This window comes from Knufia obscura, assembly GCF_036327395.1.
Source record: "Knufia obscura strain CCFEE 5817 isolate CBS 148926 chromosome Unknown scaffold_3, whole genome shotgun sequence".
Lineage (NCBI taxonomy): Eukaryota > Fungi > Ascomycota > Eurotiomycetes > Chaetothyriales > Trichomeriaceae > Knufia > Knufia obscura.
Window position 1 is genome coordinate 1,854,593 of NW_027042689.1, and position 15,535 is coordinate 1,870,127.

Genomic DNA, 15,535 nt, shown 5'->3' on the forward strand with positions numbered 1-15,535 from the left:
TGCTGATGGGAGGTTTCTGGGGGATGAAAGGCGTATTTCTGGCGGCGCTTGATACCCTGGGTGGGCATGGGATGGGCGAGGATCAGAATAAGGATCCTTGGCGAACACCAGGCGTTTGAGACCTTATCATTAGCGAGCATTGAAGTACAAACATGAATGTATCGTGCTCCACATCGATAACAGTACAACCTATTCTTACCTTGAATGCATCATGTCCTCAAACTAGGATACCTGACGATTTACACCATGTCCCTGCCGCGTCACAGCCAACGGGGCTGGTTCGTTCTTGACTCTTCCTTACAGTAGCTCATACCCTCAAAGAACGGAAATCGTGCTATTAGAATGGCGAATAATTAAATCCCTCGCTAACCGAAAATCCACGTTCGCCCAGTAAGCCTTGGTTCCGCTTGCAATCGGACGGCTAGAAAGGGTAGGAATCTACCTAGGTACTGAGAGAAGTCAGGACTAGGGCGGCCGCATCAACAGTACTGTGGGTTGCTGGTGGTATCCGGATTTTATCAGGGCCATTCAGCCTCAACGGGGGTAGCCTGAACGAAGGCATCTGAATCTAGTGACGGAGATCCAAGGTGATTGCCAAATGACAGTGCTTGCTCTGGAAGAGGAAGGCGCAGTTTGCATCAAATCAGGAAGGTCCTACTGCACATGTACCTAGCCAGCTTGCCAGTGTTCGGAGCGAACGGAGGTTGAGTTGAGTTGCCAAGAGCAATCTGATCGGTAGCTGCCAAGGCTGCTTAGGAAACTCCGCCTCCCCGAAAGCCGATTGGCTCATGTGCAGTTGTAGAACGAAGCCTAGAGAGCTTTACTGTAGAAGCTGTCCATGAGATCTATTGTACAAGCCTGCCAGCTAACGCTGTTCATCGCAAAGTGTCAATTGTCTGCGATCACGTCGACATGAAATTTCGAAGATAGGAGGGGTTTCTTTAAAGCCCGACCAGCAGATTCAAGACAGGATCCATGCGATGGACCAGCGCCAAAGATGACGAGAACGAGGGTTTTCAATGCAAGTGATTCTGCGGTACGAAAGTCTGACAACGTAGACGATGTACTCCAATGAGGAAGATCTAGCAATGAACACCCGTAGCCTCCTTGAGAGCGCATCAACCACAAATCTCTACAAAACCCCCAAATCCTCCTTAATCATATCAGCCCCCTTCTCCGCAATCGCATAAACACTCGTCATCAGATTCCCCCTAGTAATCACAGGCATGATACTCGCATCGCAAACTCTCAACCCCTCCACACCATAAACCCTCAGCCGTGGATCCACAACCCCGCCCTTATCCCTCGGTAGCATCGCCACCGTCCCACAGGGATGGTAATTACTCATACAGCTTTCCCTCAGGAGCTTCTTCGTGTCGTCGAGGGTGTCGAATGCAGCCCACTTGGGGATGCGGCGGCCGTTGGGCTTGATGAGGTCGCTCAAGGGTGGTGTCTTGGTGATTCTGTCTAGGAGCTTGACTTGGCGGGCCATGAGTTCGGTGCCTAGCGGGTGGGTGTAATACCGTGGATCGATTGCGGGTTCGGCGGAAGGGGAAGACGAGGTGATGTGGATGGAGCCGCGGGAGAGATGGGCGAGCGCGGTCATGATCGTGATGTATTTACCTGGATCGGTTAGGCTAAACATTGTTGAGGCGTGTTGTGTAGTGGTGTGCTCGAGGTGCACTTGGCCCCTGACTACACAGAGGTTGGCTGAGGCTTCCGATGGATGGGAGAGGACCTTCTTCGTGAACGCTTCTAGTATTGTTTGGACGGGACTGGTGGTGTCGCGTGGTTCACTGTGATAATCGTCCAGAAGTTGTTTGGGGGTTGCTTGGCCCGGTTTATCCTCGTCGAGGAGAGGCATGTAAGCGAAGCAGGCGCTGGTGCCTGTCAGGGGCCCTGTGTGGTGTTTCTGGTACTGCTGCATTGCAGCCTGAGCGTATGCTGGATCTCGAAAATTGTCGTTTGTTTCGATGTCGTCGTGGACCTCGAAAGAGACGTAATGATTCGACAGCACAACAGGGAGAGCTGTCATCAACAAGGCTGACGAGTAGATGTGCATTCTGATTTGACCTGTTTTGGAACAAAATTGTACTCGAGTACCCTTGACAGCGTCGGCCACCTTCGAAAGCCACTCGATTCGAACCGCTACAACTCCCTACTTCGAGACTCTCTTGTTCGAGTCGGAACGTCTTGTTGAGGGCCTTTGCTGATTAGGATAAGTTGCTGCTTACTGATTACCCAGCGACGGTTGTTTTTGTTTAGCAGAATGTATTTACCACGAGTTGGTAAGCCAAATCTGATATGCCTACACCTAAATTAGTATAGCCAACGAGGTCCCGAACCGCACACGATGCGGTGGCAAGGTACCAAGATCTCGAGCATTGCGAACGAGCGGGTTCGAGATTGCCCTACACCGTCTGGGTTACATTCAAGTACCCTACCAGCCCTACACCGGAAATTAGGCGTCCAAGTTCCGCTCAGGCCCTATATCGTTTATCGTCTAAGCGAATATCCGGCCATCGCCTCAGTTCCTCACTCAGGCACCACAGATCTCGGAATCCCGAGAGCACAGCAGACGAGCTATTTCATGTCTCCTATGGCTTACCGTATAGGGCCTGCCAGGCCTCGCAGTTCTCTCGGCGCCTGGTATGCTGACCCGAGGAGCTGTAAAGCCGATGCAGTGATCACCACGGCGTGGCAAGGTTACAACGCCAAACTCCTAGATAGCTTCAGCAATGTTGCCCTTGAAGCCGGTATCTCCGGTGCGGGCCTGGAAGATGGGGCGGAAGCGCAAAGGAAAAGAGTTCACGCCTGAGGCGGACAAGTATTGGTTGACCACTCTGTAGCAGATTGGGGGTCCTGTCTATTCTCCCATGGTCTATCGTGGAAAGCTCGATTGAGGGTCAGCCTTAGGCACGATCTTGCAAACCTACCTGTTTCGTTGTGCACTGCGGGAACGATAATTGCTTGGAACTATCGTGTACATATTACACAACACTCTTGCTTTTCATAGTCTAATCTTCGTAACAGATGATGTCCTGCATGTGGTGCACGGGCCATCTCATCTTGTATTCTGTTCATGCGCACCTCTAGATGTTTGTCCTCGGTCCTCGGAGCTCCTCAAGTACGACTCTTCAGGCTGGCCTACGGCTGGACAGCGCGGCGGAGAAGCCATCATCCGATCGGAAGTGGTTGACAATAAGAAAGCGCATAGGGTTGACCGCGGCTCAACGCGTTGAAGGAAGCAGAGAGACAAGTTGCGCTCTATGAGTGGAAGATGTGAAGCGCTAGGGTGCTGATAGCTGGGAGGACAGGATTTCTATGAGCATGGTGCAGGTATTCGAAAGACTTCAGTAGACTTTTGTAATAGTTGAAGTTGAACCACAAGTCGAATGGGGAGAAAGATGCTGAACATGCAGACGCTTTGCGCGGGGTGACGCGTCCGAACGCGACCATATCAAAGACGCCAAGACTAGTGGGGTCAGGCTGCTAAGGAAAGCTCATTCCATCATGATATTGGCCACACCACATAACTTAATCATCATAAAATACTGTACCATCACAAAGCTATCTACTCTGCATAGCTCGAATAGCTGCTATACATCATGACTGTCATCTAGATATGAAACATACCACTATCACTACTGCTCCTCATCTCCAGCCCGGTACCCATCCCACCACCAAGCGGCATCAGACCCAAGCCTAGCCCTCTCTTCGTAACAGGTACACCATCAGTAACATTCAACCAGCTTGCAGCAGAGTAGTTTCCAAAGCAGCTATATTCGTATCTCGCCTGATCAAGCAGGCTACCAAGTACATTGAGGTAGGTACCCATCTCACACCAACCATCGTCTCGCATTCCGCACTCGGGATACGAAAAGCCAAGAGGCACGGTACGTTGGCCGATCGTCATATGGATGTAGTGCGTCATGTCACCTTGGTCGTAAAAGTCGGCCATGGTTGCGTTGTTGCTCGTTGGTCTATTCGCCTTGAGTGGCTGTGGAGTTGTGATTTGCTCCCAAACGACTCTTGCACCAAATGGAGTGATGTGAGAGACTGTCACGTTGCGATTAGGCGTGATAGTATTATTGGCGAGCTCATCGCTGAATTGCCTCATGCCAAGAGCTGTGAGGATAGAGTAGATGTTGGTGTCGTGAGAGAAGTCCATGTAAAGACTTTGGTTGAGTGGGAAGGTCGCGTCCGTTGTGTCGAGAGTGCGGTTGACGTTGGTCGCGCCAGGTGCAAGGTTGTACAGATGTCCTTGAAGACGTGCGTAGAGCTCTTCAACATAGCCTATACCGACACCCCGGCCTGTTGGCGCGAGCCATCCGTTGTTGCCTTGGAACTGCAGGTCGATGCTATACTCGAAGCCTTGCCATTCGTCGTAGGTGAAGAGATTGCACCAGTTGCTGTAGCCGTATGCGACTGTCTCGTATGGGCACAACGTCTGTGCATTGTAGGAGTCCGCAACGGTCCAGTTGTAGTTTCCTGAGAGGGCGCGAAGGCGCTTTGTTGCGTCAGCGAGGTAGATGTTCTCCCATACGACGGAGGCGTTACTGCCTCCTGTAGAGCGGTAGTTGTTGCTGTTGTTGCATTGGAAATACCCTGCAAGGGAGTTGTTGAAGCCATTCTGCTCAATGATGGGCTCGAGGGTAGCGTTCTGAGTCCACTCAAGGCCAAAGAATCCTGCCATGAAATACTCTGCCGACTTCAGCATACGGTCTTGAGTTGTGGTTCGAGAGACGAGCTTGGTGGAGGTGTTGTAGAGGTGACCATAGTTGTAATAGAAGAGCACACCACTGTCAAAGAGCTCTTGTCGACCTCTTGCGACCAGAATCTCAGCACCAAGAGTGTACTTCCAACCATTCAAGAAACTTAATGCGCCCGTCCACGTAGCCGTGCTGTTGTGGGTAATGTTATAGATCTTACTTCCGAAAGTGGAGACAGATGAATCCCCCGTCGGGTATCGTGATCCATGTCGGTGCAGCAGGTTGACCGTAGTAATGTTGGCACTTGGTGGCAGAGGGTACTCGTCGACCCCAAAGCCAACCGGGTTCGGAAAATATGAAGACAGCTGTCCCATCATCTCAAAAATGTTGGAGTTGTTGGTGTTACCCTGGATCGGGTAGGCTGTTTCCAAGGGTGCATTGGGAGCGAACGAAGCAGTGCCGAACGGAGCTGAGTTGGTCTGAGCCAAGAAGGGCGCCATGTCTGCCGTCTTTGTTGGACCTGCGTAAATTTGTGGTTCTGTTTGGAAGTATTGTGGAACAGAGGAGGAGCCAACCTGCTTTTTCTCGACGGCAGCGGCATCGCCGAGGCCAACGGCCGTCATCAAGGCAAAGAAGAACAACATGATACCTATGGTTGAAGCGAAGACGATGCAGGTGAGTAGTACAGTGCGGGTGAAGCTGAATTTGTAGCTCTCAGTCTTGTACCACCACCCAGCACGTGGGTGCAACAAGTCGCCCGCAAACTCGGGGCTGCCAGCGCTTCCATGATACCTTGAGCTGTGCATCGAGCGTCATACTTTGGAGAAGGTTGCAGTAGGAGGAACCCAAAAGGGCAGGAGGCACAGGTTGTGCAAGGAACGAAGCGAAAAGGGGACTAACCAAATATGCGGCAGCAGGGATAAGCAATCCAAGCAAGCAGCTAAAAAGCTTTGGCAGGCTTAACTGTCACAAAAAGCAAAGCTACCTGGATGACGAGGGTTTTGGACCTTGCATGGTCCTCGCCAGAACGTTGAGGACAAGGACGACGTCGACGTGTAGTGCTGGTGTAAATAAACCTTGGAACGGAGGGAGAAAGGCTAGGGTGTTTTTGAAGGACGAATAAACTTCAATTCCAGAGCCATGTGGTCGCTGACGCGCAACTCCGAGGACCAGATCACACGTGGAATTGATCAGATCTTTGCTCATAGAAACAAGCTTCGCTAAAAAGATGAAGCTTTGCTCATTATACACCACATAGATCTCAGAGCTCTGCGTACGTGCAGCCAACAAGCACTGTAAAGGATGCACGGACGGAGGTCCTCGCTCAGCACTTGATATCATCATTCATGCCCGTAACCAGCCCCAATCTATCGCTAAAGTGCTTACCAATCTGTTCGTTACGTTCTCCGTAGATCGTATCCGCTGCTTGCCATGTCTTATCCAAGAGCATGCTTCTTCGTCAAACAAGCCTCTCGTTGCGAGTGAGCACCCATCAGTCCTCGAACTTAAAACTCTTGCCACCGCTGGTATCTATGGGTCCTCCTCTGTAGCTGCCTCTCTTTTTCTTGTTCTTCTCTTTGGTGAAGCCCTTGCCTCGTGTCACTGAGAGGTCCTGATAGGCACGATCGGCGTATTCATAGCTGACATAGGTGTTGCTGATGTATTGGCCTGAAGCTGGATCATAGGTCTCGGACAGCTGAGCAAGTCGTGTTGGATGTGCACCGGTGTGCTTCTTCTCTTTCGATGGCCACGGAGGTAGAGGTGCAGTGTCGCCTTGTATGGTAGCAGATGAATCAGAGTCAGCCGGAGCAGTGGTTGTGACGGTGGTCGTCACCGTCTTCTTGACAGGCTTCTTCACCTCCACCTCCTCCTCTTCTTCGTCAGATGAACTACTCGACTCACTACTGCTCTCTGCGGAGGAATCGGACTCGGACTCGGACGATGCATCGGAAGAGTTGCTTTCCGGCAAAGGAGCTTTGGTTGCTTCTGCCAGAGCCTTGGACTTCTCCTCATCTGGTTCGTCTTCAGAAGAGCTCGAAGACTTGGAGCTTTCGCTGCTTGAGTCTGAGCTATCTTGCTGTATTTTTGCCTTCTTCACTGGTCTCTTCGCTTCTTCTGACGCTTCGCTGTCGCTGCCGCTTGAGGAACTTGATGAGCTCGAAGACTCCGAGGCCGAGCTGCTAGCCTTTCTCTTCAAGAATTTCGGCTTCACTTGAGGTGCTGGCTTTTCTGGTTCGCTCTCGCTTTCGCTGGAAGATTCTGAGGAGCTCGAAGATTCGGAGACGGGACTGCTAGCTTTCCTCTTCAACGGCTTTGACTTGATTTTAGCTGCCGGCTTTTCTGCTTCACTTTCGGACTCGCTTGAAGAGGATGAGGATGAGGACGAAGCACTGCTTTCAGCGTCTGCCATCTCGACATCCGAGTTTCCTTCGCTCTCCTCCTCAGAAGAAGAGCTGTCGCTGCCCTCTTCACTTGAACTTGATTCTGCATCCTTCTGATTCGCGTCCATGTACTCTTTGAATATCGCATCTAACTGAGGGAGGGTCTTGGCGAGCTTTGCACTGGATTTGTCCTTGGCATCTTTCTTCGAAGTGAGCTTTTGGCGTTCGGTATCGAAGACGCGCAAACTTGAGCTGAAGCCATGGTCGGAAAGGAATCGACTGACGAGCGCAACGAGCACCGGATCGGGTGCCGCATCGGGCTTGCCGACTTGCTTCTTCGCCATATCACTTGTGTCGTAGTTGTGGTAGGTTGTCGACTCGTATGAGCGAGAGCCTAGACTGTGCTTGTGTCAGAACCAAGAAGACTCCAGAAGATTATGAGCTGAGCTTGAAGCCTCCTCTGAAATGATCAGAACGCAGTAAGCTTTGAGTCGAGAATAAGAAACTCAATGCTGGTCAATTGCTCTGTGTGCAGGTGCGACCGGCTTCAAAGAATGCGACTTCCAAAACTTTTTTTGACAATCATTCCCCCGAAGATCTGGAGCCCACCCGACGCAGTTGTGGCTGCCCCAACGGCGTCAGGCATCAAGGCATTCACAGCGTGGAGAATGCGGCCCGTGTCGCAGCACAGTACTGCCGATGATACACTGTTAAGTGTACCACAGCAACTGAATCCGGAACCGCAGGACAGTGAGTGGTTCGTCACTGCCTTTCCACAATGAAAGCGACCTCTTCAACATGAAAACTAGCGCCATCAGCACTACGCGACCACGATGAATCCTCCCAATGGCGAGTACTCCTATGGAGGACCTCGCTCTGCTGCCCGACCAGGCCCGGGCTATGATCCTCGCGGTAACACACCCAACAATGGACCCATGCTGCGACCGAGTGGTGGTTCGGCGCCTGGTGGTCCTCCGACAGCCGAGTCAAATTCCAACAGAGCAGCAAGATATGAGGACGAGAAACGGCGCATCATCGACAGCTGCTTTGGGAAGAAGGAAAGCGACGGCGTCCTCCTCGAGTCGTACATCACCCATGTTCGAGTGGCCGAAGACGCCATGTATCCCTCGTCGCCCCCTCCGCCGGATTCAGTGCCAGGCAATAAGAAGAACAGGCTCATTTTGGTGGCTGTGCGCAAGTCTGGCCGAGTCCGAGTACACAAGGCACGAGAGAACCCATCTGGCAGCTTCTCCATAGGCAAAACATGGGCTCTCGACGAGCTTACCGCAATCCAGATCTACACCGGTATGGTTCCGGCAAATGAAAGAGAAGCCATGGAGAAGCAATGGGCGGGCGACCTGGGCTTCACTGTTACCCTTGGCAAGCCGTACTACTGGCATGCGCCCACCCCGAAAGAGAAGGACTTCTTCATCGCCAGTCTGCTCAAGATTTACAAGAAATACACTGGTGGAAAAGCACCTGATTTGATCGGATTTCTACCGCATCAGCTAGAGCAGCTGGGAGGAGGACAAGCCAGCAGGACTCCATCGAGTAGCGTCTCCCAGTCGCCAGGTCCGCAGTTTAGCACTCCTCCACCAATACCTGCCGCTTCTGCTCAAAGGCCACAGTCACCACAGATGCAACGCTTTTCTCCCGCCCCATCAAACAGATTCGATCAGCAGCAGATGCCTCCATCGAGAGCTGATCCTCGGGGTCTTCCTCGAGGTAGTCCTTCATCGCCTATGCCCGAGCCTCTCCGTTCTCCCGCTCGCATGGATAGGAGAATGCCAAGTCGGGAGAACATGAGAAGAAGTCCGGATGCCTTTTTACGTGGTGGCGGTCAAACAGAACCTCCGCCTGCTATGCCGTCCATGCCACGTCAGGCGCCTGCACCAATGCCCATAGATGCACAAAGCTCTCAGTCCTCGCTCGGACAGTCGTCGATCGAAGCCAGGCAGCAGCAAGGCTTTCCAGCCCCGAGCAGACCTATGCGTGGGCCAGCTAATGGCCTCAGCCCGTATCAGCGGCCTCCGCCAGAATCATCTGTCGCCAGTAGCGAATATCTGCCTACAAATGCTGCTGTTCGTGATAGGTCATTCAGCTCAGCACAATCGAGTGACCGTCCAACCACATCGACGTCTGATGCGACATCTACTGCCTCTCGACCTCCAAAACCATCCGATGTCCCGTCGTTGGCCTCAAAATCTTCAGCCATGGACACTTTACCCCCACCCGATCGGAAACGGCCGTTCTTGCCAAAGCCCGAACCTAATGGCGCTCAATCTAACGAAAGTACCAGTCGTTTTGTGACACCGGCTACCACGCCCACTCCAAAGAAGGAGGATGTCGTAACATCTTCAGTTGTTTCAGAAGAGACTCCGAGGGAGCAGAAGTTGGATGCGGCTCCAAAGGCAGACTATTTCAATGCTGTCACAATGCCTAGGCCTCCTGAGCGCAAACCCAGTGAAACAGCAGCACCGGCGTCTACCACTCCAATCCCAGACGTTATTGCGAATCCTGAACCAATCACGTCCGAAGACCATACGGCAGAACCTGAGGAGATGCCTAGTCCCGACAAGAAAGAAGAAGACCATAGGCCAGGCTTGGGACCCATGCTCAAGAAGAAGAATGTGGCAGATCAGTTCAGGAAAGCTGCCTTTGCTGCCAGTGCTTTCAAGCCGCGTCAAGGTGGCGGCGCTGCCAGGCTCAAAGCGATGCAGGAAGAAGGCAAGAGAGGCAACGAACCTGATGGTATTACAGGAGTCGTCCCTGCACCTCTAATGCGAGGGATGAGCGCCGACAGTGTAGGCAGCAACAGGCCGACAACTCCTGGTACCCCGGCGCTTGTCACGCCGGGACTCAAGGAACAGCCATCGACGCCGTTGTCCGGCCCGCAGCCTCCGAGAGTCAATCTAGAAAGGACAGCTACAGAAGACAGCGTGATAAGTCAGCAGTCACAGCAGTCAAATCACTCTGCGAAATCTAAGAAATTGCTTGATTCGCCTTCGGTTGACGATGCCAAGCCACAGCCAGTGCAAGAACCTGCGCGGCCACCTACCCCAGAGAAAGCACGCTCAAGATCACCTCAAAGACGAAAACGTCAAAGGCAAGAACAAGATATTGCTAAATATGCCTCGTCCCTCGATATTGACCCTCGAGTACTCGACGGACAAGGTGCTGACTTTAGCGATTTGCTAACTGAATTTGGTTGGGACGGGAAGCTCGACCCGAAGCGGAAGGTGGACGACTTAGAGGCCGAAGTTAGACGCGAGATTGGTCGTGCGCAAGCCACAGGTTGGCTTGGCCATGTCGAGCAGCAGGATACCAAAGTTCAAGAGCTTGCAAAAGCCTTTGATAGAGCCATTGAAGAATGTGAAGAGCTAGATGGCTTGTTCACTCTCTACTCGCATGAGTTGGATACTCTTGCAGCAGATATCGAGTACATCGAAGCGCAGTCGCAAGGATTGCAGGTACAGACAGCTAACCAGAAGTTATTGCAGAAAGAGCTGCAAGGACTGTTGTCAACTCTCCGCATCTCGAACCAGGATCTTCAAGACCTCCATTACAGCTCACTAGACGACCCACGCGGTGTTGCCAGCATTGAGCAAGCTCTTGCAACTCTCTACCGAGCCTTGATTACGATCGACCCCAATATTCGCCAGAACAGGCAGCGAAGAGAAGGACAAACCAACAACGCCGATCGCAGTGGGGTGGGTGTATATGCGGATACAGAGCTTGGGCAGATGCGCGCAGTCCGTGAGAAGAAAGACGAATATGCAGAGCAGTCACTTACCTTCATTCGCCGGTTCTGTCAGCACATGAACCAACGCTTTAAGGACCTTGAGCAGGTTAGAGACGATGACAGCGCCACCAGACCTGTCACTAGCGACTCAAATTCGTCCCTCACAACGCAACGTGTGGCAAGACAAGAGCTGTGGCTCTACAATGGCATGATGCTGTTCGTTCGAGAGGTCAACTCGTACGAGTGGAAGACGCTTATCAAGTCCTACGAAATGAACATAAGAGGTTCGTATCAGGAACAGTTCCGCCAAGCAACCATGTCCTCTAGGAGGGAAGCACGTAAACCAAGCGGAGAAGAGCAAGAGGCCCTGTTCACTTATCAAGAGAAGGATAAATCGGACGACTCCCTCACGAGCTCGGCAGCACGAAAGTTGACAGTCAAACGAGGTAAGACAGTCAAGACAGCTGGCGTTAAGCCATCCTTTAGCAACAACCGACAAGATGGCAAGCCGGATGCATGGGAGGTCTTCCAGACCGTCCTGGATTCACAAGCCAAGACCATCTCCGAAGAACAAAACTTCATGGTCACTTTCTTCCACCTATCCTCGCAATCCAACACCGACTTCGCCGAGTTGGTCTCATCTCGCGCACCAGAGGAGCGCCGTCTACCCAATCTGAACCAGAAAATCCCCTTCGAGCCCGACAAGAACATCTCCGCTACCATCACCGACTCCATCTCAGCAATCTACTCCTTCTGGCTCCCAGATCTCCAATCAACCCTCGAATGGGTCCTCACAGCCGACCAACTCCAAGGCGTAGGCGTCCTCTGCGCCCTCGAACACACAATGAACACATACGACGACACAAATCAAGAATTCATCACGACCTCCATCCGCACCCTCCACACCCGCCTCGTCGGCCTCTTCCACAAATTCATCGACGAACAAGTCAAAGCAATCGAGGAAACAAAAGTGAAACTCAAGAAACGAAAAGGCATAATCAGCTTCATGCGTACATTCCCCATCTTCACCGCCACCGTCGAAGCCATGATACCAGAACACATGGTCGAGGCTGAAAATCTCGAGATCCGATTCATTCTCAACGACGCGTACAACAAGGTCCTCCGCGCGATGTGGGAGTCTCTCACGTTCATCGCGAAGGATGATCCTACGCAGAATACTGGTGCGGGATACAGTACTGCGCCGAACACAGGTGACCCCGAAGACAAAGAAGCGCTGAATTACCATATCCTGCTGATCGAGAACATGAACCACTACGCCGAGGAAGTCGATACTCACCATAACATCGTCCTCGAGGAGTGGAAGAACAGAGCCGAGACAGACATGTTCACGCATCTTACGCAGTATACCGACTCTGTCATCCGCAGGCCACTGGGTAAATGGCTTGACTTCATCGAGAGCACAGAGGCAATGATGAAGACGGCGGATAGCTACTCTGGTATCGCGGGGAAACCCAGCCACTCGAGATCGACGTGTAAGAAAATCATCAAGGCGTATGATGCGGGTGAGATACGTAAGGGAATCGACACGCTCAAGAAAAGGGTTGAGAAGCATTTTGGGGATGTGGATGATCCGACGACTATGTCTAAGTCTCTCATCGCGAGGGTATTTGACGAATGCAACGCACGTTATGCACATGCCCACGACAGGATGAAGATGATTATCGACAAAGTCTACGACGGGAGTCTGGAGATCGATTGGAGGAAGGAGGATGTGGGTGCTATGTTCAGGCGGTAGAATCGCGTGAGCGTAGAGAAACCACGGCTGAAAGTTGAGATTCCGACGGCGTTGAATTTGGGGGTCTGAGATGCACTCGAGACGTGGGCGTATATCGTGGCGTAGGATGGGCGGGTGGATGGGCATGTATGTACATCAACGACAGAACACACCTGCAGACGATCTGAACGCATGTGAATGTAACTCACGTCGATTCTGCCTCAATAGTCTTCTTGTTCGATGTGCCAGTGGTTCATGCTATTCACGTGCCTAAACTACCTGCAGCATGTGAGTTCGAAGACAGTGACTGTAGCCAACGACATGGAATTCCCATCCATCAGCAAACACGAAATAATTTTCCGGACGCCGGCTAACGCTCGCACTCTATCGGTTCTAAGGTCAGGCAAATAACGGAGACTACCAACTCAACACGCCCCTCTCCCTATCGAACCCGCCTCTCAGCTGCCGCTGTGGCTTCACCAGTTTGCCCTGCAACACTGTATACTTGACGATATTCTCACAGTCCTCGGGTCGTACTCTTGCAAGCCAGATCCCCTGCACAGCCTCGTTGCTCAACGGTGCAGCAGCAGTCTCCTGATCTGTGCCTTCTCGCTTCTGTCCTTCTCTCCTGTAGATCATGACGTTGGCACTATACTTGTGTCCGCCGACGTGGTTGATGAAGTAGATGCCTACACCTCCTGGTCTTTCATCATCGAAATCGCGGAAGAGTCCCAGTGGCCGGAGATGTCGCTCGAGTTCGCGCTTGAGGATTGGTGCTGACTTTCCGCAGCGCCAGTCGCGGGTGCCATGGCTGCACATTAGGATTACTGCTCTGTGGGGGCATGGTTTCATTGTGACCCCTGCGGGTATTGATGGTGGAACCGTCTCCTGGTGGGTGGTGAGGATGGTGCCGTTGCTTGATCCGTTCTGTTGATCGTTATGTATCGAGAGGTCATTTACGTCTGGTACATCCTCGGCACTGGGCTCGTCTTCTTTTTGCACCACCATTTGTCCCTGCGCGTGTTGCGATGACTCAACAGCTTGTGTCCTCGTCGCCGGTTCCTTTGTAAGTGGCGTTGAGTTGGTACTGCTTTTACTCATCACATCCTCGAGTAGCCACTTCGCTTCATTAACACCTACACCCTCTACCATCTCCCACCGCGGTAGTAGCAAACACCTCGTCTTGCCCTCATTTGCATACTCTGAATCCTTCTTGCCATCGCCCAGGCCCCAAGCATCGTGAATCGTGCCACAGTCACTACTCGTCGGCATATCAGACGCACTCATCATCAACTTCCCGTTACTGAGCTCAACACCCAGCTTACCAACCGCTTGCATCAGACTCCCGTTCTCATCGGTTACATCCCTCACCCAATCCGTCTTACCTGTGCCGATAACGAGATGTGTCTCCCAACCGTTCACATGACCGTAGAGTTTATCCTCTTCGTCTATCGACCATTTCCGTGGGAGGGATTCCGTACATGACGCGCAGTCATGTAAGCAATCCTCGCCATCGACTTTTGGGTCTGTTTGAGCGAAGAGTGACGATGCGTCCTTCTCTGTGCGGAATTTGCTGGAGTCATGGAGGTTTGCTGAGGAGCCTGAGGGGGTAAGGAATGTTTTTGTACGGGTTAGGAGGGATTGCATCTTGGCGAGTCGTGGCACTGGGTTTTAGATGTGTTAGTTACCAGTTGGCAGCGGTTTGTGTGGCTTTATGGCAATAAGGAGTCGCCTCGGCGGATCTGAGTACAATGCCGAACGTGTTGCCGAGCCGTTGTGGGCGTTCCACAGCGTTGTGCTTTTTGACCTGATCGGATCGCCGATGACGGGACACTGAAAGGACTCAATTGATGGTATCAACGCCAGAAAGCTTGTGATGAAGTTTCAGAGCAAGGATGGAAGCGACGAGGGTGTAGGAGATGGAGGTATGAACGTACTTATGACAGCATCAACTGTTTTTTGATCTGATAAATCAAAACTTCATCTGATACGCGATGCGGCTGCTGAGTGGGGAGACAGACGCGTTTCTTGGCGGGGATAGTGGTCAATGATTGGACCTCTGAGCCGGTAGGATTCCGCACGCGCGTACGAGAAGTCGTACAGCAAGTCTTGTTTGAGCTTGTTCAACGTGCTCGACCCGAACACGAGTTCAAGGACTTGTCCTGTGTCGAGTCGGCTACATACACAGAGCGATGAATAGAAGTGAGAACCCTAAGAGCGTATCGCGCGGAATCGGTCGCAATATGTACATGGCCGATAGTCTCGGTGATCGAGCAAACTCGGCCTTAAGCAACTTGAAGGCAGCGACAGCGGGATGCCAGGGAGGCCAAGTGTCACCGCATAGACGTGGAAGCATCTTTCCGCACGGTAGCGACACCTGCCCGATCCACAGCCTGACAGTTACCCGTTATCGCCAGCATGCAGTGGCACTTCAGACTCTCCTTACAAGCTGTTGCTTATAAGTGAAGGCTGCCTTCGGGTTTGCGTCTTGCAGCAAAGGAGGCAGTCTGGCGAAGTCGCGCTCGCCGCCCCGGCCCCTCTGTAGCGAACTTCGACTTTGATCGCTATCATTGGACCGAGGCTATCGGAGCATATACTATAGTCAATTCTAGTCAGGACGGTCCCGTTCAAAAGTCCGTCAATGCTCGACATCGAGGATCTGTCATCCCCATGGACGCTACTTACAGCGTAGTGGCCCTCACTCACACAAAAGCCCTACCAGTAGTATGCGCCCCCGCACCCCGCAAATTCTTACGTTTCTTGAGGACCGAATGGCTGCCGACCCTCGGTCTGCATACCTCAAGCATCTACACTCGAAGCAAAGCACTCAGGGTTGCACTATATGTCAACAGGGCCGAGTCAAGTAGGGCGTCTTTGCAATGTGCTGAGTATACAATGCCTCGGCGGCAGAAGGTCTTGGACCTTGTCACAATACCTTCACCGCAAAATTCACAGCGCTGCTTGA

The 15,535-nt window shown here is 52.3% G+C and overlaps 5 protein-coding genes across 5 annotated transcripts; 1 reads left to right on the forward strand and 4 right to left on the reverse strand.

Annotated features, from left to right (window-relative positions):
* Positions 1-1,132: 1,132 nt before the first annotated feature.
* PMZ80_003757 (uncharacterized protein) lies at positions 1,133-2,062 on the reverse strand (the record flags this gene model as incomplete). Its single annotated transcript, XM_064872185.1, has 1 exon — positions 1,133-2,062. One exon carries the CDS (start codon positions 2,060-2,062, stop codon positions 1,133-1,135), a length of 930 nt encoding a protein of 309 aa, XP_064732565.1.
* A 1,557-nt stretch (positions 2,063-3,619) lies between these two features.
* Positions 3,620-5,356, reverse strand: PMZ80_003758 (uncharacterized protein; the record flags this gene model as incomplete). The annotated part of the gene is made up of 1 exon (XM_064872186.1): positions 3,620-5,356. One exon carries the CDS (start codon positions 5,354-5,356, stop codon positions 3,620-3,622), a length of 1,737 nt encoding a protein of 578 aa, XP_064732566.1.
* Positions 5,357-6,204: 848 nt separating this feature from the next.
* SRP40 (jun-like transcription factor) lies at positions 6,205-7,437 on the reverse strand (the record flags this gene model as incomplete). Its single annotated transcript, XM_064872187.1, has 1 exon — positions 6,205-7,437. One exon carries the CDS (start codon positions 7,435-7,437, stop codon positions 6,205-6,207), a length of 1,233 nt encoding a protein of 410 aa, XP_064732567.1.
* A 489-nt stretch (positions 7,438-7,926) lies between these two features.
* On the forward strand, positions 7,927-12,591 carry SEC3 (GTP-Rho binding exocyst subunit; the record flags this gene model as incomplete). Its single annotated transcript, XM_064872188.1, has 1 exon — positions 7,927-12,591. One exon carries the CDS (start codon positions 7,927-7,929, stop codon positions 12,589-12,591), a length of 4,665 nt encoding a protein of 1,554 aa, XP_064732568.1.
* A 396-nt stretch (positions 12,592-12,987) lies between these two features.
* On the reverse strand, positions 12,988-14,217 carry PMZ80_003761 (uncharacterized protein; the record flags this gene model as incomplete). The annotated part of the gene is made up of 1 exon (XM_064872189.1): positions 12,988-14,217. One exon carries the CDS (start codon positions 14,215-14,217, stop codon positions 12,988-12,990), a length of 1,230 nt encoding a protein of 409 aa, XP_064732569.1.
* Between the last annotated feature and the right edge of the window lie 1,318 nt (positions 14,218-15,535).